The sequence below is a fragment of the Thermobia domestica genome, chromosome 3 (assembly GCF_964235325.1).
Source record: "Thermobia domestica chromosome 3, izTheDome1.hap1.1, whole genome shotgun sequence".
NCBI lineage: Eukaryota > Metazoa > Arthropoda > Insecta > Zygentoma > Lepismatidae > Thermobia > Thermobia domestica.
Window position 1 is genome coordinate 219476387 of NC_137456.1, and position 26889 is coordinate 219503275.

The following is a 26889-nucleotide window of genomic DNA, read 5'->3' on the forward strand; positions in this document are numbered from 1 at the left end:
TTTATTTCAAACTTGGTACGTAATGCTTGCTCCAGGCTTGTTACCTCAAGTCTATTTCAAACTTGGGACATAATGCTTGCTACAGGCTTGTTACCTCAAGTCTATTTCAAACTTGGTACATAATGCTTGCTACAGGCTTGTCACCTCAAGCTTATTTCAAGCTGTTCACTTCAAGTTTAGCACATGCTTAATATGTCTCGTTTATTGCAAGCTTCTCAGTAAAGCTTGATACAAATTTATTTCTGCACGTGAGAAAATGATTCATCTGCTTGGCGACATGTATAATGTTTGATGTGTAGGTTAGTATAATGTTCAATGTGTAAGTTACATAAATGATGGTGTGTATTCTTTTGCCATCTGAGGGTGTTTGGATATTGCCATCACTTTATTGGCATTCTTTTAAATATATATAGGGGAAACCATACCATACTTACTATTAATAGTAAACATAGTAGTAGGCTATGGTTTCTGCAATATTTTTAAAAGAATGCCAATAAAGTGGTGGCAATATCCAAACACCCTCAGATGGCAAAAGAACACACACCATCATTTATGTAACTTACACACTGAACATTATACTAACCTTCACATCAAACATTATACATGACGCCAACCAGATGAATCATTTTCTCACGTGTAGAAATAAATCTGTATCAAGATTGACACTACTGGACCTCACTTCAAACCTTATACAAAATGAAATCAAGCTCATATAGACAACAATTCTGCAAAAATAAACGTATAGGTGAGGACGAAAGAACTGTTAAACCTACATAAGCAATGTTCTGAAAAAGAATAGTTGTGTTCGGTCAAAATGAAAGCAAAATATGTATACTTTCACAATCTGTATTATGCTTCTTTCCTTCGTCCATTATGCGTCTTTGCAGCACGAGGTTTATTTCTGTTAAGTAACATCATTGAGATATCATGTTAAATTATAAATCCATGTCTCACACAACATTGGTGTTGAATATATACCCCATACTCCAGTCTATTGAGATTAGTATCTTATCTCAATATAGAAAGCAACACTTTTCCTGAGTTCCTTGGTGAATATACTATGCGACCTGGCAGATCAGCATCCAATTAGTTTACCATTAACCACAGTTTGATGTTGAAGTTGAGCGTCCCGTTTCAGCACGAAGCTTTATATGAGACACTGACCTGTAGAATCCGCAGTAATGCGTTCAGTGTTTGTAAGGTCTTCCACTGAGAGTCAACCACGACCCTACCACTAGACAAACGTCAAGGGCTAAGCAAACTTTTAAATTATCAGATTTCAGGAAAGAAATATAAATTAAATCCTAGAACCACTGCTACACAGGGTGCGAAATACTGAGGATGGCCATTCCAACACTTCAAAATTTTGGAAGAAAATTCATCCTCAATAATTTACTGGCGAGATATGGTGACACTGACACTGTCAGAAGTATACAAACTATTTACAGTAAATCTGTGCAGTTAGTGGACAACCTAGTGGTTAAGCATTATCTCTAACCTTACATAGTTCAATATATGAAATCTTCATTTCAAAACTTTCCAGTGCATTTTTTTTACTTATTTATCTACTCTCTCTCCTCGATCATAACTGTTATTATTTCGCATCCTGCTGCTACATAATTGAAATAAATTATCAATACATTCCACGCAATAACTGATATAAGGTTTCATGAAAACAATCAGCTTGTATTACAATGTTATTTATTGAACTTATTTACATTTTTTGTATTATTTCTAACTTATTTCCTTAACTGGGTTCCTCAACTTCAACGGTGTCACCTTCCACTACAGGTTTGGAATTTCTTCGTTCTCTGCAAAATAACGATCATAAATACGTACTGAAAAACATGTAATTGATTGCACAGTTAAAATAAAACATTCATATTGTTTACCTTATAAATACGCTTTCATTAAAATACATTATTATTCTTTGAAGTAAGTGCCACACAAGGCAACAGAGTCTGGCACTCGTTTCTCAGATCTGGTGATCCATGGCTTGGAAGCACTCCAAATATGATCTCTATAGCATTACGGTAAAATTTTTATAGTGAATTAATATTCCCTAATCGAGCTCACCTATTCAGATGTTAGATTTGCAGTGTGACACTTCTTATTCAAAGTGTCTTGACTGTCAAATACAATATAATTCATCTTCCCATACTGAAAATTAATAAAGTAATTTTAAACATTACTATATACAAACATTACGCAAACACTATTTCGGTTCAGCGGAATCCCTTATATTCTACATTTTACGTTTTACAGCCTTATGCGATTAAATTTTGACGATCACTCATAAGAAACACTTGAAAGGAAAGAATCGCGTTTGTTACAATTACAACGTACTCTCCCATAGTCTGATATTTAGTCGTCTCGGGATCGCACGGATATGTCTGGGTCATACAGAGTCAGGGATCTGACTACTTCGTGATCACGAGTCACGAAGTATGTGACCCGTTTCATCACTGGTACCACTGCATGATATTTATTCACTTTACCTATTTCAATGTTCTAGTGCCAGTAAATTTTCAGTAGAAGTTTTTTCCTAGCTGAAAACGTGCATTGTTCTGTGAGAGCATCAATTGAGATAAATCCAGAAAATGTCATATTGACTCACTCGGTACTGTTGTATAAGTACGGCGCTACGAAAAACAAACGAAGTGATCATTGATATAAGAAATCACTGAGGGATGGAAGAACACATATTTACTTATTTCTTTAATTTTCTCTCCATGCCTTGTATGAAATGCAATCTGATCTCACGATTCACAGGAAAGATAGGCCACCATAAGTGTGTGAACCTATATACCTTGTATTCTTCACGGAGCAACACAAATGATGGCCTACAAGGCGTTATCCTGCGTAATGTACAACAGAACGCATGGGAAAGTGTAGTTCGCAATTTACAGGAAAAGCGTAAGAATTTACTAAAATAGGTACCGTGTACACGGACAACTTCGTACCATTTTGCAACGAGTTTGGAACATACCTTAGAGGTTCAATTAAATATTTTTCTTCAAAAATATAAAAAAAATTACTGGTGACTAATACGTAAGGAGGTGTTGAGCAACAATTCTCTGGATTTATTTGTGACACTAAAACAAACGGATTTCAATCCTGAGCCTTACAGCGGAGTAATACATTTTTGCAACGTTTCATTCTTTCAAAACACAAGAATCACTGATAGGAAGACATGCATATTGCCTTCATCATACATATCAAATGAAGAAGGGATGACTCATTACCGTAACTGTAACACTAAGTTTATTTGACCCATATTCATGGAACGTCGTGTCGGAATCATTAGCGTCGTTTCACAATTCATTATAGAGAAGTAATAAATACTCCTGCGACCTATCGACCTAGTTCTTTATATCCCATCTTTGAAAGCAGAAACATTTCTCAGTGTACATGGCACAAAGCAGGCAAATCACTTCATTTACTTCAATCCTGTCAAATTCTGAATGCATTTTAAGACCTATATCTCCCTATTTATTTTCCTGGTAATTTGTTGTTGAGTGTTTACGCATACTCATACTTTGGCGTGCTCCATCCTATTGAAATCTTTTTGTCTTTGGGGAAAAAACTACTCTTACTTTTTTTAAATTTATTTTTTATTACTGCCACTGCTGAATGAAGTCTTTATCTTGTGGATAAAACATTAACCTTTGTTTCTTGTTCAATTTTGGTGTTGACTACTTCTTTTTCATACTGAATGAAGTCTTATCTTCCGGGAAACTCGGGAATGTCTTTGTAAGAGAGAAATGTGCATTTACGATTATTTTGTCTTTTAACAAAATTTTCTAACTGCTGAAGTCTTTATCTTCTAGGGAAAAAAACTGTTTCTTGATTAGTTTTAATGTTATTTTACTTCTTTTCTATCTCCTGAATGAAACCTTATCTTTTGAGAAGGAAAAAAAAAACTATAATACCATTCTGTATCTTGCAATTGCATATTTCTCTATTACAATGGCATTGCAGAGTTTTCCAGAATGTAAGATGGTTTCATTTAGTATAAAAAAAAGTAATTAACTCTAATCAATCAAGAAAGAGGGTGGTATTGTAGTTTTTCTCTCAAGAGAAGAGTTCGTTCAGTAGCTAGAAAAGATGTAAAATAACACTAAAATTAGTCAAGACAAAAAGAGGTTAGTTGCTTTCTGTTTTTCATGCAGCAGGTAGGAAATGTTTTTAGAAGGCAAACATAACAGAAAGTGTCTATCTCTCTATTACTGTGACATCGCAGTTTTCAAAAAATGAAATTTCCTTCAGTATAGAAAAGAAGTAATCAACACCAAAATTAATCAAGGAATAAACGTTAGTCTTAAAAAAAATTCATCAGCAGATAGGAGTAATCAAAAAATAAAATTAAACTAACAGAGGTACTTTCTTCCAGAAGACAAGAAAATAAAAATGTAAACAGTAATGAATCACGATTTTAGTTAAAATTTCCACCCTCCGAGGAAAGTAACAGGCAAGTTGCTAAATTATAAGGGATAATAAAATAATAAGTACATACAAGGTAAACATTTTATCTCATTTCACTAAGTTGCAGATCCCTAGCTTATTTAGTGATGCTAAGAACTTTCCGATCTCTCTCGTGATTGTAAGGAAAATAGGTAAAACTATACTTACCTACGCAGTAGTCTAGGCTTCGCCTGCTGCAGCCAAAGACCCAATACTTCCTTCACCGTTTCTTCTGTTGCGTCGGTGTACATCTTACGAACAGCAGCTGAAAAGAAAGATAGAATTTCAAGCAAATACTAGCGATTTTTATTCTTAAAAAAAAGTCATTTGAAATAAATTTCCCTCTTAAATAGCTTTACGGAATTATGGTATGGTTTGTAAACGCGGATACCTAGAGCTGAAACTAATTCCTATATTATTTTTCAAGTCACCTAAGCTAGGCCCCTATTTTGTGATTTTTATGTAAGGGTACTATAGAAAGTTATCTTTCACCACACTTTTGGTATATTATATAATGGAAAAGTTACATTTTTCTATACAAGTGTAACAAGACTTTCTTCCGGTGCCCTTAGTGGTGATTTGGTTTTGAGTCAACGTTTCAAGTCACCTTAAATAACACACACACACACACACACACACACACACACACACACACACACACACACACACACACACACACACACACACACACACACACAAAAAAAAAGTTTTGGCTAACTTCGTTGTCGCGAAAAATTGAAAGACGAAGACGACAGAAAGACGGAAGTTTGACTATTCGCCGTCTTGAAAGCCTGCAACTTTTCTCTTTTTATACTGGAATTATGGTAACTTCGAAAGCTATATTCTTCTAGTGTTTTATCTGCGTTCTAGTGTTAGACAAAGAGCTCTGAAATTTTGCACCTTTAAAATATCGACAGGGGACACAGTTTGGCATACTATGTAATACTACCAGACTAACAGTGTTGCCAACCCAACAAAGTTATATTCTTTCAAAGTTACATTCGTTTGGTAGACAGTATCAAATTTACAGGTATACACGAAAAGTCTGGTGCAAAATTATACTTCACATAGTGATTCCTACATTGTACTTCAATTTAAATTCGTTGACACTATTGACTTCATTTAGCCCTGGAATCATTCCTACCTTGGAATTTTATTTGGTTTTAGGTTTTCCGTACACCTTACAAATTGTTTTTGAATGCTTTTTCAAGCAAAGATTTGTTTAAATGTGTACATTGCCAGTAAAGCTTTGTTTACAACATAGAGTGTTGGATTAGTTATTGAAGTTCCTATATATTCTACACAGATTTTATATTCACCCAGTAAGGGTGAACACATTTACATATACTACTTGACAGTAAAAGCATCCTAAAATACTCAAAGCATACTTTATTCATGAAGAATTACTTCTGATTGCTTGGGACATACTAATATGAGAACACACGTCCAGTACGAGAGAAGTAAGACTTAGTAATTAGCAAACTGGAATTTTGTATGGTTACTAGCATAAATAAATAAATGAAGTTAAATATTTCAGTACAACTTTTCAAATCAACTTACTGTGGATCTTTTTGCACATTTGGGTGGACCCAAAGGTGTGCTTTTTTGCTTCATGATCCTTGGTTTCCTGCCACAGTAGGAGAATTCCATTGGGAGCTTGTCGCACAAAGTTCTTCTTATTGCATTGTGAGCGAAACCTTTTAAATCCTTACCACCAATTGACAGTAATACTTTTACCTGAAAAAAAGGAAATTATTTAGATCTAATGCATGCTGAAATCGAAAAGAAAAACAATATATATAAGGGTCCGTATTGTTATGTTTTTCTACCAGTGTAAAAAAAAAAAAAAAAAACAACGAAGCATGAATGAAACTAGATTAATTTCTAAATACCGTAATATGAAGTGTGAAAAAAAAGGGCGTGGAGTTCTGAGTTTCATGGAAGGCCGTATCAAATGGGCTACGTGACTAACAAAAACTGTTTGCCTGGGATTTATTTGGTAACTTTCAGCTTTATATCGGAATTGCTGTTATTTAAAAGGACCATTGTCCGTTTGAATTAGAAAAAATAGTATATATATATGTATATATATGTGTGTGTGTGTGTGTGCGTGTATGTATATGGAAATTACATACACTTCCAAAAGTAACAAGAAACAGTGGGTTAATCAGTGCTGCCAACAAGTAGTGTCAGAAAATAGCTAAATGACGCACAGAAACTAGCTAAAAATGGTTCAACTTACCTTAAATTATAGGTAACAGAATTTAGGAACAAAGAAAGTAAAAATTTGGTACTTTTTGCCTACTAGTTTACAAAGATGTTCTAATATTATTTATCTTTTGATATCCTCAAATCAAACAGTTTCACAATATAATTTGTTCCTTCATTGACTAGAAGTAATAAAATCTCTTTAATTATTTTCAACTTCAAATGCTGGGTATGTCTTGATAACACTATTGATCTATTACAAAAATATATACATACATATGCACGCATCTTAACAAGAAAAACCCAACCCAAACTAAAAATACACTAGAAACTAATCAAACAACTGACTATGGATAAACCAGATTCAGGAATCCCAATTTACCGTGACGGATAGGTGAGACTGATAAAAGATATCTAATCTACTGTGACAATGTAAGTGCTGTTGTAAACAGAAGAAATAGAAAAATACCAAGATAAACTACTTTTTTTTAGGCTTTTCATATGTTCTAAAAAAAATTGACTGCAAAAGATTTAATTGCCGCCTAAATGACTATATTAGCAAGTATGAATGGCAAGTTGACCAAAATTCAGCGGCGGCTGGTACTATAAGTTGCATGGTTGTGCAACCGGATGTTTTTTTAATACTAAAACTATTTTTAAGTATTAATGTAGTGTATCAGTAAAAAATAAACCTCTGCTCTCGAGCACAAAAACAGTATTGATGCATTTCTGAAAAAAGTAAATTAAAAAACGGAAAGAAAGAGAGAGATTTACATTTCCGGTGGCAGCGAACGTTGCCACTGGAAGCAGTAATATCGAGCATATGGCAGCAAGCTCCTATCTGTTAACATGGGGAAGTGGATTTATTCTTGCATCGCTCCTATCTTCCCGTATAGCTTTCTTGCGGTTGCCTTTCTTCCGCAACTGGTCAGCTTCTGTAATAGTTACAAATTCCTCCGCTTAGCAGCGTTTGACTCAATTCATAGGGTGAGGGAGATACAGACGCTTGGAAAAAAGAAGTTATTCACAAAACAAACTCGCGAAGAACAAATATAAGTCTGGTGGTAGCAGGGACGAATCCAAGCTGAAAGTTTGGGGGGCGGTCGTTCGAAGTCAATAGATTTTATTTAACATTTATAATACAAAAGTGAAAATTTTTGGGATAAGATTTATTTTTTAAAAAAACCTATTCTGGGGGGGGGATCGATCGAGTCTCGAAGAAGAAAATGTCTTACTACTGGTCTAATTCCTAGCTCTGTGTCTTTCGTGCACATGATTCTGTGTTCGATTTCCGGCGGAGAGCATAAATTAATATCAAATCATTCACTTCCAATACACATCTGTCTTCTTTAGCCTAATTTGCTGGAATGTTAAACTATTTTTTTTTTCATTTTCGAAGGAAAACATCTTAGATTTCATGCTTCTTTACAGACAAAAATACGTGGTTTCTGAAAATAGACTTTTTGTACCGTATATTTATACAAAGAAATGCTAACAAAATGCATATTGTCGGAGGAGAGAGGTGTTTCTGGACCCTAAAGAAAATAAAGCGGAAAATATTTGCGGAAGCGATGCTTTCTATTCAGAGAAACTTGGCGAGCAACATTTCCGATTTCAATAAAGTCATAGAAAATTTGAAACCCAAAAGATCGAGAAAGACCTTCCAATCTAAAATAATGCATAGATTATATAATTAAATAATTTTGTTTAACTGCGTGCATGCAATTTTCTTGCTTTTTTTCCTTCTTTTCGGATTAACGCCACCCTTCCTGGCTTACAGCACATACTATATATTCGATTTATCTCGTGTTCAATAACATGAGTGTAGAGGTTTTGTATATAAATAGTGTATAAACGTACATTGATAGTGGTTGTTTGAAAAAAAGGAAATAGCTTATATATTAAATCAATATTAGAGAAACAATTTAATCAATAATATATAAATAGAGCTTAAAAGACTTTCCTCTTCATATTTCCTGAATATTTTTTGGGGGGAGGGGAACACTTGCGCGTACCTACATACCTTTGATATTGCAACATTGCAACCGGTGTTTGTACAGACTACGACCCGCTACTGCCAAAATTATAGTCCATAGCTAATGCGCATGATAATGGCTAAATTGGCCAAAATGGAGTTGATGCTAACATTTAGTCAAAAAAAAAGATGTTCCAAAAAGACGTAAATTAAAAGATATAACAAAGATTTGAAACCTGCTTCATAACTTGTACAGTTTTGATAGGACACTTACATATTTCTTTCCGAAGTTAGGATCTTCAAGCTTTCTCTCAAATGTTTGAAAATCATCCAACGTTCGCAGAGGCAGAAGGCCAAGAAGTTCGGATTCTTCGTTTATGGACTCTGCTTTCACACTCACATCATTACTTAGAAGTGTGTCGACTTTCTTCTCGACGGAAGATACTCTTTCACTAAGGTCAGCTAAAGTAGATTGCATTTGGCCAAATACCATTCTGATATCTGCAATAAATTTTAGGAAATATTGTTTTGAAGGTGTTAATATAACTAGAAAATATACTATTTCACAAATCATTGAAACAATAAAATGTACACTCATGTGCAAAATGATTGTCGCATATCTATAACTGTCTTCTTGTAAGAATATAATTTGATAATGATTTTACAGGATACTTTTAATACCGATACTATGTGTATAATCGAGAAATGTATATTTGTAGAAAATTTTATAGGGAAAGAATTATAAGCACGTAAATTAGAATGAGTAAAACAAATGGACAAGAAAGTTTTATTTTCGTTTTATTATTCTTATTTATTGCTCTTTTGACATGAAATTTGCCACATACATGTCTTTGCCGATTATGCACATACCAACATTATAAGAAATACAGGGCGAATTCGTTATCAAATTTTATTTGTAAAACAACATATTTATAGACATGCGACAATAATTTTGGACATGAGTGTACGTTAGTGGTGGACAAACACCGTGTGCGTGGGTTTTCTCAGGGTTCTATCGTTCCCCTCCACTTTCTTCACTCCATCATTTAATTCATTCTCATCATCACCGTCTCCTTTAGGCTGCCCTGCATAACCGTGGGACAAAACTCAAAGATTTTATTTTAATATGATTTCGCTGTTCATTTAATCAGAAATCTTGGGGGGAGGAAGTGGGAAACAATTAGGAAGACGTGTGTAGAAGACCACTACGTTGGAGAATTATGACCAGGTCATTAGAGTATGATCATTCATCAGCACTGCGGAAGGAAAGGGTTGATTGCTCAGAGGTAGAACGTAGCCTTTTGGTGCGACGGATCTTTGGTTCAATCTCCGGCCTCATGAGTTTATGACGGACAATATCATATTCGTGAGGGTTTTCCCGTTCTCATGCCACTAATTCCTTCATAATCATTCACTATCATTAATCATCCGTGTATCTTAACATTAACCCTAGGAAGACTAAACTATAATTGGTCACGTGAAAGACTAAGGGGGTCAATTTTGCTCGCGGTTGTAAATTCCAATTTTAACCCTACTAATGTATTTTAAAGTTATTTAATGGCTGCTACTAATAAATGTGAGTTGTAAAATTATTTTAAGACTTGTGAAATTTTATTTTAATAGGAAATATTACAAATATAAGTCCCAGTACAGACTACTACCGCATTTGGTTAGTAGACATGAAGTAGCTTTAAATACATTAGCCTGTGTAGACAAGTTACTATACTAAACCTGAGAGTATTAAGTTTGCTCAATGTATAAAAGTAGATTATGTTAATTTAGTCATCCATTCAAAGAATAGATAAGTTTACAATGATCCTTTTAATGTAAAACTGTACTTCTCTTAACACTTCTAAGTTGCAAAAAAAGATGTATTTAGTCACCTGCGCCCTTAAAAAAAAAAAACTACCAAAATAATGTGCTTTCTAATAAAACTAAATTTAAGTTTAGATTACAGAAGAAAATACAAAAAATTTCAAACGTTGTAAAATTCATTTGTTCGGGCAAAGAGAAAAAGAAAGTGCGGGTAAATTTCACCAACCTTCGTCTTTCTATGGTTAAGGACATAACAGCGGGGTTATGAAGAACGGGACCTACAGCTTACAGTGAGATCCGAACCACTACTCAGTTTGCACTCGAGAGATATTGCTCTTCATTTGAACTCGAAACCAGAATCCCTTGATAACAAAGGTGATAAATCCTCAGACTCATCATCCACGGAGGTCAACTGATAGAAATACGTTGCAGTGATCTTGCATACTTGTGAATATTTTAGGAGCCACTTAAGAACCAAAAGGGAAAGAACTGCAAAGTGGAATCACTCTACAGTTATACACATTAAATCAATGGACAATTTTAAAAGACTACATAGTACAGAAGATCTAATATAGTCAAAGTCAGAAATATAGGCTTAATTTAATTTGCTAATCAATACCAGAAGTGACTAATAGTTCTGGACCATTCATACTATCTTTCTAAATAAAACCTTTATTATTATTATTATTAACAAACCAGTCAAACCTAACAGAAATCTCTGTTTCGTCGATCTACTTTCCAATGTTATAAATTTAGACACTTGATCAGCTTCTGTGGAAAAGTTTTGTTGACCGTCCGCTAGTGTGACAGACACTAGAGGCAGTTCGGCGGGAACTCCAAACTTGATAAAATAAAATCACAATTAAAGAGACAAGTTAAAAAAGTATTTTTCACGAATCCCACCCCCACTCAACTTGTGGACGATCATGCCTCCGACAAGGAAAATTCAAGCTTAACCAATGCTGAAGGAGTAGACTGCTGAATAATTTATGATGTACTGGTAAATAGTTTGCAGAACTAGTTGACCTGTGACCTCTAGTTTGAGCGGGTTGAGGTCATTTCTCGAGGTTGCGTCCTTGTTCAATCGAATCATCAGCCTCAAATTACCTTTACTCTTAAAAAAAGGGGGCGCAACGGTTACTCTATTTTAATCTAAGGTAAACCTATTTAAATAAAAGAAACCTGGTTTAAAGCAAAAATTCCGGTTTAAGTGGGAAAAAAAGTTTTTTTTAAAAAAAAAAAAAGAACACGGTTTTTGCCAATCCTGAAAAATAGCATTATTTCTTTATTACATCCGTTCAGATTGCAACTGGTAGAAAAAAAAAGTAAACAAAACCACTAAACACAATCAAGAGACAGAAGTTACTGTTTTTAGAGGATAAAAAGATTAAAATGTAAGCAACGAAAAACCTAGTTTTCCTCAAACTTACACCCTCGACTTCTTATCTTACAAACTTCAAACTAATATGCCAACTTATTTTTGCGTAATAATCCATTTTGAGTTATTGTTAATATCTAATAAGTAATTTTTCGAAATTCATCGTTCTTTTACCTTAAACCCAAAAGTCCATACCTGATCGAACCTTTCCTTGCACTTATTGTAAAGCGATGAAATGAGTGATATCATTTAATCTAAGATTGATGAAGTATACCTTAGAATAAGTAATTGTTACCAAATAAAGTCGGACATAAGTATTTATATTCTTCATTTGAACTATTTCAATTTTGCCACCAACCTCCGAATAAATATGGAAGAACATAAGGAACGAAAATAGGCATGATGCATTCTAAAATGACTGAAATGTCCAGGCTTGCTGTATATAAATATAATCCGTACCGATTCTTGGGGAAGTCACATCAGTTAAAATTTGTAGTGTATCGGTGAAAGCTAAAACAAGCAAGCTTAAGCAATGTACGGTATTAATTCAAAGCAGTTTTCTCCTCGATTGTAGATATAAAACGTAATTTTCATTACTTTAGCAGACGGCTCTCCAAATTTATATCGATTTTGTTGATTTTTTCACTAGATTTCACTACTTTACAAACGCTTTACTAACCTGAGCGAGCGGAGGGGATTAGAAGCTCCGTAGGACTCATTTTTTCCTTATCTTTTAAGTTAAACACGATTGGCATTGCAGCAATTGTAGACGGTCATTTTCCAAAACTTAACATACAAATACTGGCATTTCGTTCCTTGCTTGTATTCAACCGCCTTCCGCCCTGGCAAATAGCTCCACCATAATATACTTACTTTCCCATGTATACTAATTTGCACATAGAATTTATTGAGTTTAAAACACTTACATTATCATTTAACTACCTTCACTATTAATATGGGGTTAACTTTAGCAGATGGCTCTACCTAATTAAATAACTTATTTTAATGTGTTAAAATTAATAAATCGTATTTGTTATATAGAATCCTACGAAATGGGAAATTAAGTATGTTTTGGTGGATCTAATTGACAAGGCGGTAGGCAGATGAATGCAAGCAAGGAATGAGATGGCAGTAAGTACATATGAAGCTTTGGAAAATGACCGTCTGCAATAGTTGCGATGCCAAACGTGTGTAACTTAAAAAGTAGGAAAAAAACGAGCCGTGCGGGGCTTCTATTTCCCTTCGCTCGCTCAGCTATGCTACGTAAAGTGTTATGTAACGGCATATTTTTGGAACGGGGGGGGGGGCAATATTTTGCTTAAATCTTGTAGTTTCTTGCTATATATTCTGTACTTTTTCTTGGTTTAGGTAGGTTAAGTTAGTTTGGGTTAGTTTAGCTTAGGCTGGGTTAAGATACTTGGGCATTACTCGAACAGACGGTTCTACCAAATGTTCACACATTGCATTTCCGGTTTTTTTTTTTTTGTAGAATATCCACTAAATGAGGAGCTATTGCATAAATCACGAACCAACTTGTGCTAGGTGGCTACAAAAAAAGCACGAATGCCATTAACCAATTCAGGGCAGGAGCGCAGCAGGGGGTCCCGAGCGGAGCGAGGGGCTGCGTCCGTAGAGAGCAGGCATGTCAGCGACGGAGAATATGCACATAAACGAGGAAAGTGAAAAAATACATAAAATATCCGCAATAATTTTTACATGGTGATTTTACCTAAATTCGTACTTTCTTCCTATATTTTCTGAGTTTTTGATGATTTAGGTTAGGTTTGGTTAGTTATGTTAGTAATTACAGTTACGTAACACCAACTCATTTCTCCTGTAAACACGGTGATTTTACCTGATTTTGGCCCCCAAGTTCCAAAATTATCTATATGTAACAGTATTATCTCAAATCTAGTGAAAAATGACCACAAAATCGATATAAATATGGTAGAGCCGTCTGTCAAAGTAATGCCTTAACGTGTTATCAAGTATTCCACCTATACATTTTTAATACAGTAAAGCCGTCTGCTGAAGTTAACCCTCTAATTTTTGTACTGATGTTCAGGGGCGCCCGAAAAATTTTTTCTAGAGAGGAGCCCATCTCCATGGATGCTATATTTGCTATATTACGTATACATTTTTGTAAGCCAGAAGGGGGCCCGGGTCCTACCCTGCCTTCCCCTTCGGGCGCCCATGCTGATGTTAATTGTCAAGAGCCATCACTGACATTAAAGAATCCAATGGCTAAACATTGTATACATTATACGGATGAACACATACTTTAAAAAAAAAGTATAAGCATAAAATTCCATCCATATTTCGTAAGTAATGAAGTAACATTAGTGTATAAAATTATCCTAAAAGCGCTCAGCGCGCCAGTTTAAAACAAAAATCACCATTTTATTTTGTAACTAAAACTAAATTAGGGCTTACTATTACATTTTATACAAAGAGCTTACCTTTGTTTACCTTTTGGAACAAATCAAGCGCCGAATATCTAAGACTACTCACCAATCCTACAGATGGCTCCATTTTCTAAACAATCGACAAACGTCAAGCGTTTTGAATCAAGCTTGAAATAGGCTTAGTAGAAAGTTGATAAATTCAAGCTTCTCTTCAAGTTAAAAACAAGCTAAAATAAACGTTGATTGTCGCTTGTCGCATTCAAGCTTCTTTTCAAGTTAAAAACAAGCTAAAATAAACGTTGATTGTCGCTTGTCGCATCAACTGTACATTGCTAAGCCAAAATCAAGGGAAAGCAACCCTTGATTTAAGCTTACATGCTATCTGGGTCGGCAGAATTCGCGACGACAAAATATTTTGAATTGAATAACAACACGAATTTCCTGATTTCAGCCGACATGTAATTTCTTCGTGGATGTGATCTTGGTCTCGTAATATTGATCCTAAATATTTGAAAGAATCCACTTTGTCGAAAGTGTTATTTGACATTTTGACGTAACCATAATTTGCCGTATTATAATTCCGGTGAACTTCGATGTATTTAGTTTTCTCTGCATTTACTTCTAAACCAATATAGCTGCAAGTGTTTAATAAGGCCTCTGCATTTCTTTCTATTTTTATCCTACCATCTCCTATCAGATTTACATCATGAGCATACGCCATAACCTAGTGAAAACCATTCAGCTCTAGCCCCTGGTTGCTATCTTTGATTTTCTTTATAGCGTACACCAGAGCAAAGCTGAATAATAATAGCGAGAACGCATCTCCTTGTTTCAGGCCATTCTCGACGTGTAAGTTCGAGGACAAGAATTTTTCTACTCGGACATTACTCTGGGATTAACTTAAACATATTTTAGTTAATCGAACTACCTTTTCTGGTATTCAAAATTTTGTAAGAATGTTGTGCAATATTTCCCTACTAACCGAGTCGTAAGCCTTTCCAAAATCAATAAATAGTTGTACTGGGTAATAAATTTCCATTTCTTTTCGAGTATTTGTAAACTGATAAATACCTGGTCGATAGTTGATCGATTTCGCTTAAATCTACACTGATAATCTCCAATAATTTTATATGCGTATGGGATCAATCTTGTCAATAGAATGTTTGGGAGGAGTTTATAGGATGTTAACAGATGAGAAATGCCTCGATAATTATTACAATCAGTTTTGTCGCCTTTCATGTGACTTGGAACAGTCATTGATTCTTTCCATTCTTCTTAAATGTATTCCATAGTTTTTTTTTTATTTATTTTTTTTGTTAAAAAAAGTTTCGTAATGATATGATGAATTGCTCTTGTTAAAAATTCAGAAACCTTCAGGACTAGGTAAACCGTGATGGTGGTTATAGCCTATATTCTAGAGCCTTTTAAACCACGTGCTCAGGTGAACGGTCTATTACACATATGTCCCATGAACAGGAAATTCGGAACTTTCTCGATTCTAAGCAAGCTTAAGGAACAGTCGGTGCATTACAGAATTCTGAACTTTACCGATTTTGCAGGTCCGAAACACCTGATGGGTAGTAATAGACTATTATTATGTATGTATAAAATTTGTTCGAAATATTCATAAAATGTATATGAAAGTTAAAACTACATAGAAATTTTTTAGGAATGTACAGAACCACCCGAAACGAAGCTCTTGCTGTGCAACCTTTAAGAGTATCATATAAATGTATTTCTCTCATGTTTTACTTTATTTTGTTTCAAAAAATAGAGTGTGTGATATTTTGAAGTATAAATACTACATACATTTTTTCTAGTTATTTGTCTATCATTTTTTTTTAAAAAAAACACTTACTTTTGTATATAAGAGGTTATTATATACATAGGTTAATTTTTTGGAATTCATCAGGTAAATATGTTAAAAATTAAAATTGTTTGAAAAGTCTTCTCGAAATTCACGGTTTATTTTACAGGTTTTATATTAGTATGTGCATCAACCACTAATTAAATGAGTATTTATGTTGTAGGGAAGCAAAACAAAGGCTGCTTTATCAAATTAAGTAAAATTTAGAAAAAAAAAAGCCCGAAATTTCCCAAGCAAGAAAGCGAAGCAGAAAAAACCGTTTTTTTTTTTTAATACGAAAAAGCCGTAGCCTATTTTTCCGAGCCCTTACATCTCTATTTAGTATGTCTGAAAATATGTTCAAAACAATTGTCAGGCAATAACTTCTGCATAGTTAAACGCAGGGGCGGATCCAGGGGGGAGCGATCGGGGCGATTACCCCCCCAGGAGAGGAAACTTTCTCATTTTATATATAGGCCTATAAATAAAATCCATCCCAGAGTTTGGAGCCCTTAAAAGTAGCATTATGACAACCCACCGTCCCCCCCAGAAGTCGGTCCTGGATCCGCCCCTGGTTAAACGACATATATTTGTGTATGTATAATAGTCTATGTTAGATAATTATGAACACGACACTATCACTGGGCATTAAGCCTGTTGTGTTGTACTTATAAAATAAATAAATAAATAAATAAATAAGATTTACTTAGCCGTGACCTGATCTTATTTAAATATCTGAATTTACATTATTAAAAAAATAATTTACTAACAATCTGAATTCATTGAATTTTGTTGATTTGTTGTCCCGGCGCCCGGGGCAATGCCCCATGCGCCCCGCCCACGCGACGACCCTGTACACAAACACATACGCTCGCAAACACATGCACGCTACACAAAGAATATATAACAGAAAGCATATAAATCATATAAGAGCATATAAATCAACAAGCATGTAACAGAAAGTTGAACTTGAAACCCTGGGATGTCATCAGTACGTAAATACGTCATTATTTAAGCGATTGACTCTGGCGAGCGGCGGTATAGACTTATGATACGAACTCCACGCAACCTTGAGAAGTAGATATCAACGTATCACGTGACGCTTACTCTTGCTCTCTCCCAAGTTTTAGCAAGGTGTGCGGTTGTTATGGTGTGATGTGTATGCACACACAATCATCGGGAATTTCCCTATATCGTTAGAGACAACTTGTGCTTTAGTCGCAGCGCTGTGAATGCGGAGACGGCATTTGTGTTTGTGTGGTATATCGGGAAGGATTCTAGTAACAACCAGTGTTTTAATTTAGAATTTCAGACACTAATATGTCAGTCATTGGGATTGATTTTGGAAATGAATCATGTTGCATTGCTGTAGTGAAAAATGCAGGAGTTGAAATCCCTACAAACGAGTTAGGCCAACTAACTACACCGTAAGTATAAACCTTTTGGTATCTGTTATATGTAGTTATTTTTATCTTCTTGTTCGTAGTAATTTATAAATGTATATGGTTCTAGATTGACTCCAAACAGGCTGTTTCCTAACGTGGGGTAGGAGAGAAATTAGGGATCTTCCAGAGTAAGTGCAATGGTAGATCTAGAAGGTGAATGATGCAGGGGTAGCATCCGCTCTTCAATGAAGGCGGATATAACTTTCCTGTGTTATTTCAATGATTTTTGATTTAGTTTGGGCTCTTCGATATTAGGTAAACTTTGTGGAAACTTAGTCTTACACAATTAGGGCCAGGGGCGGACTGGCAACCATAGGGCCCACCCTGCTAAACTGAAATGAGGGCCCACTGTGTAAAAATGTAAAAAATGTACTTGGCATTCCACTTACTTCAGTCGGGAGTCTGCTCGCGAATGTGCCGCAATCTCTCTCTGTACCTGTCTTTTTGGCGAGAAGAAAATGTTGTAACCCATATACACAAACTCGTCTAAATATTGCTGTATAATCTCGAGGAAGTACGCCCCGCTCTTAGCAGACAACTCCCCCTTCCCCCAAGCGTGTCAGGTAAGACAACAGACATGGCGTCAGTATTGGAAACTTGAAAAAGCTGTAACTTTGTGGTCTCAATGCGATTGAAGGTAAATTTGTGATAGATTTCGAAACGCAAGATTTTCCTTGACATAAGTAAGTCATAATATCATATCTTTATGTCGTAGAAAGATTAGATATCGTCTATCGTCTAGTGTAGTCCGCCCATTCCTCGGCTGGCCCCAACTTCTCTTTTCATATGAATACCTACTTTCCACATCACAAATAATTTTTACATTTTACTACACTTTTGTTTTAAATTAACTTTAAATAACTAAAGGGATTTACACGATATACACAATGATTTGACTGACAGCATAAGTGTTCAGCACTTTTAGAAGTTACACCAACGCTTACTGAGCCCAGTGCCGGCAGCTAGTGCTCGCAAACGAGTCAGGTCAGGCTTAATCGGGTCAGGGCTCGAGACGAACCTCCTTGGGTCACAGGTCGGTCAGGGCTGCTCTAGCCACGGGTCGGCTCGGGTCAACTTTCTTATGCGTCGTTTCGGCTAAAACCTATTCGGGTCATGAGTCGGGTCGGGTCGGGTCGAAGTTCAACTCGACCCGAGAAGGATTTAGCCGAAACGGCGCATAAGAAAGTTGACCCGAACCGACCCATGGCTAGAGTAGCCCTGACCCTAGCGTAGGTGACCTGACCCGACCCATGTCTCAAGCAGGCTTGACTCGACCCCTAACCCATGAAAGCCTGATCTGACCCGTTTGAAAGCACTACGCGGCAGCAAACAGTTCAGTTAATTTCGTGTTCGCCCGTTAAAGTTGTGTAATTTCAAGTAAAAATAGTCATAAAAGATAAACTACAATTGACTGAAATCATCCAAAGACATGGTGTATACATTATAATTTATAAATACTTTAGACGAAAAAAAAAAAAAAAACACCTGGCAACTGTCCTGTAGTACTCGAGTCACATCACGCTCATTTGTTTCTTGGGGCTTCACAGATTCAAATAGCCTACGTTGTTTTGGGTCAGATGCAGCTTTTTGTAAATCACATCTTCGTTTGTGTTCTCGCTTTTTAGCACCACTTTTATATATATATATATATTTTACAGTAACCTTACAATCACTTTTGCCATCCATACTGAAATGAAATGAAATCTTTGAGTTTTACGTTCCACAGTTATGCCTGTTAGGCTAAAGGAGACGGTGATAATGAGTAATGAATGAAAAAGGTGAAATGAAGAATGTGGGAGGAAACGGGAGAGCCCTGAGAAAACCCACGAGCACGGTGTTTGTCCACCACAAGGTTCACTTGGCGGGGGCTGGGATCGAACCCGGAACCCCAAGCACCAGAGGTGAACGCTCTACCACTGAGCCACCGCGCCCCCTCCATCCATACTGACACAACTACATATGTCTTCCCCGACAAACGACACGTAACTGGTTTTCCAATAATTGAATTGCTGCTAACGGATTTGCTCTTCGATGTAATATACAAATAAAACACAAGCCGAGGGCAGCAACTTCATAGTAATTATTTGAGGTTTGTATAAAACAATCGTTGATAGTGGCGACTAATTTCTTTACCGCACTGAAAAGGAAAAAAAAAAACACCGAAGCCTGATCCGATTTCTTTCTTCGAAGCTTGGTCTGAGGACAATGCAGTTCAAAAGCGTTCCAGCTCCACCTCCACTTTCCAAAATTTCAATATCTACGAAGCTATAGTTTCTTTTAAACATCGCCACTCGCCGGCTTGTAAAAGGACCGGAGTAGGCAATGGTATCCAAATCCAATAACAGCCTGAAATCTACTGTGTTTCTTATCTTGAAAAAAGTAGTAGTTAACGTGCTCGTTTTTAACAGCTGCTGTATCACAAACCCCGCAATGTTTCAGGGCCTGATTGTCTCATAGACGGAACCTTTTCAAGTCGATAAACGTGAAGAAGAATAAGGTCTGTTCATGAAAGTTTAACTTTACGTCTTTTTTATGCAAAACACAAGTTTGCGATAGTTACCCTGCCATATTTTTGATGCTGGCAGGTTTAACTGAGCACATCCTTTTAAAATCGGTGGAGGGGCCCACCTGTTTGGGGGGCCCACCCTGCATTTGCAGGGTAGCAGAGTGGGCCAGTCCGCCCTGATTAGGGCCTACCTATAATTCATATTAACAAAAAATCGGTTAGTGTTCGAATCTTGAGTCTAGCCCAGAAGAAGTTGGGCGATTGAAGCGAAACTTCGGCCGACGATTAAAACAAGAAAAAAAAAAAAATAACATTTTCTATTTAGACACAGGAAGAGACATGTGGTACAACTTTAGAAAAATGTCCAATGAAATAAAACTTTCGCCCCTATTTTGTGTGAACAAAGGACATATCCACTGGCGTCTCTGGCGTGTAAAATTTGGGTGGGACATAAAAAAAAAGTGATTTAAATGCAGTGTCGGAGCCAAGAGAGGGCCAAGGGGGGCCAGGTCCTTTTGCTCAAATTCTTGGCCCCCTAATGGCCCCCCACACAGAGTGATGCTGCTATTGGTCGACAAACGATGAGTTTGCAGTGGCTACCTTCCAAAACATCTCTCGATAACAAAGTTACGAACTGCAGAATACCGTTGCAGTCTGCGTTCCGAATAAAATAGCTCCACTCGTTTTAGTTTGTAGTACGGCAAGATCTAATTCACGGAAATCTGTGGGATGCTTACATTGACCTCACCACCTGGACATTCATTTTAACCTCTGTCCCTTATCTAGTTATCTCCTTTGTTTTTGACAAAGAACCAGAAAAATAGCAAAATCAGTCAGCATTCTCATTCGCTTCAATATTGAAAGTCATACTAAAATATTATATGCTTACTTACAAAAAACATGCACTACAGTAAAACATTAAACTTGCGTTGGACGAAAGAAGTCTTCGTACACTAAGTAATTAATTTCCATTGATTATGGCAACATAGAACAAATGCATAGCATCCATTAAATAATTTAAGAGTTTATCTATCAAACAACTATTTATTGATTAGTAAAAATGATTAATCAATTACAGTAAACCCACGTTAACACGAATTCCAAGGGACTGAAAAATCAGGAGTTCGTGTTAAAAAAATTCGTGTTAACCGGGGTCCCAAATTTTATTATTCGAATACATTTTTTGCATACATACGCACTACAGTATACAGACTATATATACCACTACAGTATATTATGTATGTCATAGAAAACACTATAGAGCGTCCCACCCTTAGATTGTAGTACAGGAGTAAATGGCAATGCTTTTCCTTATGCCCATTGATGCCAAACTTAGCCTGAATTTTAGAAATAGTTTCTTTTACTTGGTATGAATAAATTATTGTAGAACATTGTATTCTCTATCAAATAATGTTTTTCTCACATAGAGAAGAATTTTCAAGTATTGAAATAAATTGAAAGAGTGAAATCTTGCTAATGGCAAATTCTAACGTCGCGTTAAATATATCACGTCATAAGTTCGAAACTCTAAGATATACAACGTAGAAACTTATACAGCTATTAACACCATATTTGGTGCCAATGTTGGAAAAGTTTGCATTTAAAAAAAAACTTTTTGAGTTTTAAAATAAAAAATAAAATGTAAGAGAAAGTGCATATACTATTGCAATGCAATATCTAAAAAGTTGACTAGTGAGAAACTTTTTTATTTTTCAGGTTAGATGGGGGTGCAAAGCGAGAAAAATATTGAGAAAAGATTGAAATTATTTTTAAAACAATTCGCAGGTCAATATCTTTCTTCATTTAGATTTTATGACTTTTAGTGTTAAGCATCAACTTTCCAAAGCGCGCGCATCTGACCAGAAGAAAAGCAGTGATAAATCTTGCCAATGCTATTTTCCTTATAATGTTTGTTTTAAAGTTACTGATGTAGAGTATTGTGCTATACCGATGAGTGTTTACTGTTGATGCTATGCGAGCACGAATCTACTGCTTAACGGAAGCATATTCGCAAAATCGAATCCTGGACCTCACCTACGATAAACATTGCGTCAACTGCACTCAATCTTACGTTCCACTACTTACTTCGCTTGTTTTCCTTGAGTTGCACGCACGCAAGCACACCACACACTAGTGTTGTAAATAGAAAAAAAAAACGGTTCGTATTTTTTCAGAAATGTACGTCTTTTTAAGAAAAAAAACATTGCCTCTCGTTTTTTTTTCTAAATTTCGTTTTTTTTCAAATAGTCATTTGTAATGCATCTTACGTCTATTTAAGTATGAAATATTTTTATGTTCGTGTAATCACCGTAAAATGCAACATAAATTAAACGCTAAATACTGATACCCTACAAATATTTTACAATTTACATGAATACCATACGTATCAACAATTCGGGTTTCAGCAGTTTTCATCAATATTAACTAAGAAATAAAAGTAGAAATGAAATTTTGTTTTTTCGTGAAAGCAGGCCTTTAATAAGTACGAAAATTATGTCACGAACAGTATAAAATTCCAATAACTTGTCTAAAGGTAAAAACTAATACTAATTTGCCTAATAGTATTTTTCTAAATGTCATATATAAATAATTTGTCGACTAGATATATATGATATGCAGAGCTGACTCTACCTTATATGCAACACGTGCATTTGCGTGGAGCGGCAAGCTTGGATAGTCCGGTAAAATCTGTCAAAAGTATATTATTTAAATTAAATATTTCTTGCTGGAAACACACTTCATGATGAATAAATCCGAGCACAAATTGCTTGATTGTTGTCAAATGCAAGAATTCAGTTCTCGAATAGTAGTGAAAGGTTATTTTATATACCTTGGTAGTGAATATCTGTTCCATTTAGTAAGTTATCACAGTTTTGATATGAAACTAGTCTTGTTTTTGTCAGAAATAAGTTCCTTATTATCGAAGGTAGAAACAAGTTTTTTTAAATGTTAGAAGATGTAGAAGAAAAATCAAGAAATAAAGATAAAAGAGCTAGTTGCATTGGAATTGCAAACTGATACATTGAGATTGAAGCTCGATAGTGAATTCTATAAAAAGGATTACCATCTTTCCTCTGCAGGTGTGTTTGCTTTATCTTTTACTAACATAATAGATTAATATTTAAAGAAAAAAACAGACACAACGGGATTGCATTTTTAATAAGTATTTAAGTCTTTCTGAGTGCAACTGCACTTAACCCTCACCTTTGTTGTTCATGGTGAAGTAGCATACTTAAAATCATGACTTTTAAGATCTGTTCTTTCTGGAGAAAGGGGGAGGCGGCAAATTATGTCTTTGCACGAGGCGACAAATTGACAAGGACCGGCCTTGATGATATGTATATAAAAGACATGAATATAGGATGACTCAATTTGAAATAATGCAGGGTGTTTCAAAATTAATAGTAGGGTTTTGAAACTTTGTAATATCTATTACAATTAACTTACAATTATAAATATTATATCAAATGAAAGAGCAACTCAAACAGTTTTGTACGCACGCAAGTATATGCATTGTTCCTTCTGTCTGCCGTTAGAAAGAGCAAGTAGCAAAGATGGAGACTAGAGAGCAGAAAGCTTTCTGTGTTTTAATAAAGACTAAATCTGTACAGTGCAACCGTCTATGTGAAGAATATTAAGGAGACGCTTGCAACTACGTCGTTTGCAGTTGCTACAGGTCTAAAGCCTACAGACTACGGTTTACGTGCCAATTTCTCAAGTGAAATATTCCTGCATAACAATGAAGATTTTCTGGATCGTGTCGTCTTCAGTGATAAATCGACGTTTCACCTAAGAGCTACTGTGAACACTCATGATGTTTGCATCTGGCCATCAGCAAATCGTCAGAAGATGGTACAGTTGAAACGAGACTCCCCTAAGTTGAATGTGTTTTGTGCCATATGGCGGAAAGTTTATGGGCCTTTCTCGCCCATCGACTAGACGTGTGCTGTGTGTGACGAATGAATCTCACATTGAACACTTGTAGCAAAGACTGCTTGAGATGTTCTTTTACTTGATGCATTGCTTATAATTGTACGTAAAATGTAATAAGTACTACGAAGACTTAAAACCCCAAAATTTATTTTGAAACACCCTGCATTTCTCACCAACAGTGTTGGAACTAAGATGTAAAAAGGAGAGAAAATTTTCCTTATAAAGTTATTGCTTACAACGATATTATTATTAGTCGAGACTATAACTACAACAACAACACGAGTTTGTAGTCAAAAAAATGTAATCAGAGCTATACTCGGTGGCCCAGGTGGCCAAAGTGGCACAGAGGGGTGTGTCACTTGTTTAATCCGTTCCTATGTGGACACTAATTAAGATATCGGGATATTATTCTTGCAAAATATGGTTGGACTATATTTTGTCATATTAATTTCTTTTTCTTCTGGTGTCGAATTTCCTTTTCAAATTTCACCCCAGTCAAAAATTCGAGAATTTTCTAATTTCGAATTTCCTTTACTTCTTTTTTCCTTGTAGCTTCCTTCGTTGTAGAAAGACATCCTTAAGATTTGCCAGGTAGATACCTCGGATGGATGAATGCGCGCAGTATTGCCAATTAGGGAGATTAAAATTCTCCTCTATTTGGGGACAAAATTAGAAATTTTTGTTTATAAATCCGTATCTATACGTCCGAGTGCAAGTCAACTTACGCCAATCGAACATTTGTACTTACTTAACAAACGCAAGTACAGATCGTTACAATGGGGTAATTAGGGGGCGCACGTAAAATTCGTATCTAGGTTCTAACCCTTGATTTTTCTAGTTTTTCCTTACTTTTCTGTTTACCGTAATATATTTTTGGTAATTAGAAGCTTTGTTCCTTAAATATCGCCATAATACTTGTAGGATATATTAGTGGTGTACCAATGTTTAATTTAAGATACTTTGCGTCTGTCTGGTAGCCGTGTTGCCAGCTACAGAATATTTTAATTCCAGATTTTAGGAGGAAATTTTGGAAAAATTATGTTTTGTCTCTATTATTTCCTGCTTGTTGGCTATATCGGAACAAACATACCAGTATCTGCAAGTCTCGTCTTTGCTCTACACAACGTACTATAGAAAGTTTCAATAGGATAATTAGGGGAAGTATAGTTGAGGTCTACAGTAGACCTTGTTCTCTAATTGGAAAGATAACTGATTTTTTTAAAGGTAGAATGAGATATTTTTTATTGACATGCTTACTTAATTAGATATCGTCACAATAATTGTAGGATATATTAGAGGGATACCTAAGCTTATTTTAAGATAGTTTATGTGTGTCTGATAATAGTGTTGCCAGCTACAGAAAATTTTAATTTCAGATTTTAGGGGCAAATATTGGAAAAAATTTCCTTTTCTATTTCTATTATTTCCTTCTTGTTGACTACATTCGAACAAACATACCAGTGTCTAACAGCTTCATCCTTAGCCTACACAGCGCACCATAAAAAGTTTCACTAGAATAATTAGGGGAAATACAGTTGAGGTTTATAATAAACAATGTTCTGGAAATGGTAAGAAAATGGTGAATTTCTGAGGTAGAATGAAATTTCTTTTTAAATTTCATGCTTACTTTGTTATATATCGCCATGATACTTGTAGGATGTATTCTTGGAGTACTACGGTTTATTTTCAGATAGTTTTCGTCTGTCTGATGGCAGCGTTTCCAGGCAAAACAATTAATTCCCGCTATTAGGTGAAAAATTCGGAAAATTTCCCTTTCCCTTCTATTATTACCCTCTTACTGGCTACATTGAAACAAACGTACCACTACCTGAAAGCTCCCTCTTTGCCCTATAGAACGCACCATAAAAAGTTTCAATAGGATAATTAGAGAAGCTGTAGCCCCGGCATATTTGATTTTTGCTTCTGAGGCGTAAAAAGTGTCAAAATTTCATGTGTATGACAGAATTTTTTCTTTCCCTCTTTGAATGAAAGCCAGCGACTTCAGGATTTCACTGTACCTTGTCAACACACCAAAGATTTGTTTAGGTGACTTGAACCCATATAGCAGCAGTGGTGCTAGATACAAAAAAATTTGAAATTCGGTCAAGGAACTTTTTGTAAATTTTCACCCCTACATTTCCCTCAATAATTTCCCACCTGTTGGCAGCACTGCAATGCAACTTACACCAAAAATAGCCACATCCATTTTCTAAAAAAACAAGGCCTTAACCGTATTAATCGAATGAATAGTATTTGAGCAATAAGTCAGTAACTGGAAATGTAGGAAAACGCCAAAAATGACCTGGGGCCGAAAGGAATAATCACAAAATTTTGCTCGTATAGGTACAAAGAAACAAACGATTTGTAAATTACGAGGGCTCCGACTCAAGTTCTGTTGATTATTTCAATAATCTGCAACATAAATCAATAAATAATAGTTGCCAGAAAAAAAAAACAGGCATTTGAAAAAAAACATGAAAAAGAACGATGTTTTTTATTGAAAAAAACTTCACAGAAAAAAAAGTTTTTTTTTACAACACTACCACACACACACACACACACACACACACACACACACACACACAGACATATATATATCTAATGACAAATATCTATTAATAATAAATCTCCTCATTCCTGGCGATAAAAAGTTATTAGTTTTGTAATTGATTCATTCATGGTTCCCAGGTAGTCCTTAATGCTGTTTCAGATGCTGACAATTTTGACAATAAAAGTTGGTTTCGTTTGCAATTCCACTTCTCTTATTTATTTTGAATACACAGATGAAAATGACAAAAGCGTTCATAACAAATAACTTTATGAGCTCACAAAGCAAAATGAAAGGCCTCTTTATTCTCCCCCCCCCCATGCTTCTTTAGGAAGCAGGGTTTGATAATTCTGTTTGTTTTTGTTT

General features: G+C 35.4%; 2 protein-coding genes across 3 annotated transcripts in view; one reads left to right on the top strand and one right to left on the bottom strand.

Annotated features, from left to right (window-relative positions):
* Positions 1-1686: 1686 nt before the first annotated feature.
* Positions 1687-14372, bottom strand: LOC145682119 (uncharacterized). The gene is made up of 5 exons (XM_081753714.1): positions 14300-14372; positions 8922-9148; positions 6025-6201; positions 4633-4729; positions 1687-1811 (listed from the first exon to the last, which is right to left on the bottom strand). The coding sequence occupies exons 1-4, from the start codon at positions 14370-14372 to the stop codon at positions 4685-4687; spliced, it is 522 nt and encodes a 173-aa protein (XP_081609840.1). The 3' UTR covers positions 1687-1811; positions 4633-4684.
* A 2652-nt stretch (positions 14373-17024) lies between these two features.
* The window catches only part of LOC145680969 (heat shock 70 kDa protein 4L-like), a 331629-nt gene continuing 321764 nt past the window's right edge, over positions 17025-26889 (top strand). The window contains exon 1 of one of the 2 annotated variants that reach the window (XM_081752187.1): positions 17025-17518. In XM_081752187.1, the coding sequence (XP_081608313.1) occupies positions 17412-17518 (107 nt within the window). In that variant the 5' untranslated portion in view covers positions 17025-17411. The remainder of the gene's footprint in view (positions 17519-26889) is intronic. The other variant, XM_081752188.1, reaches the window with a different exon arrangement.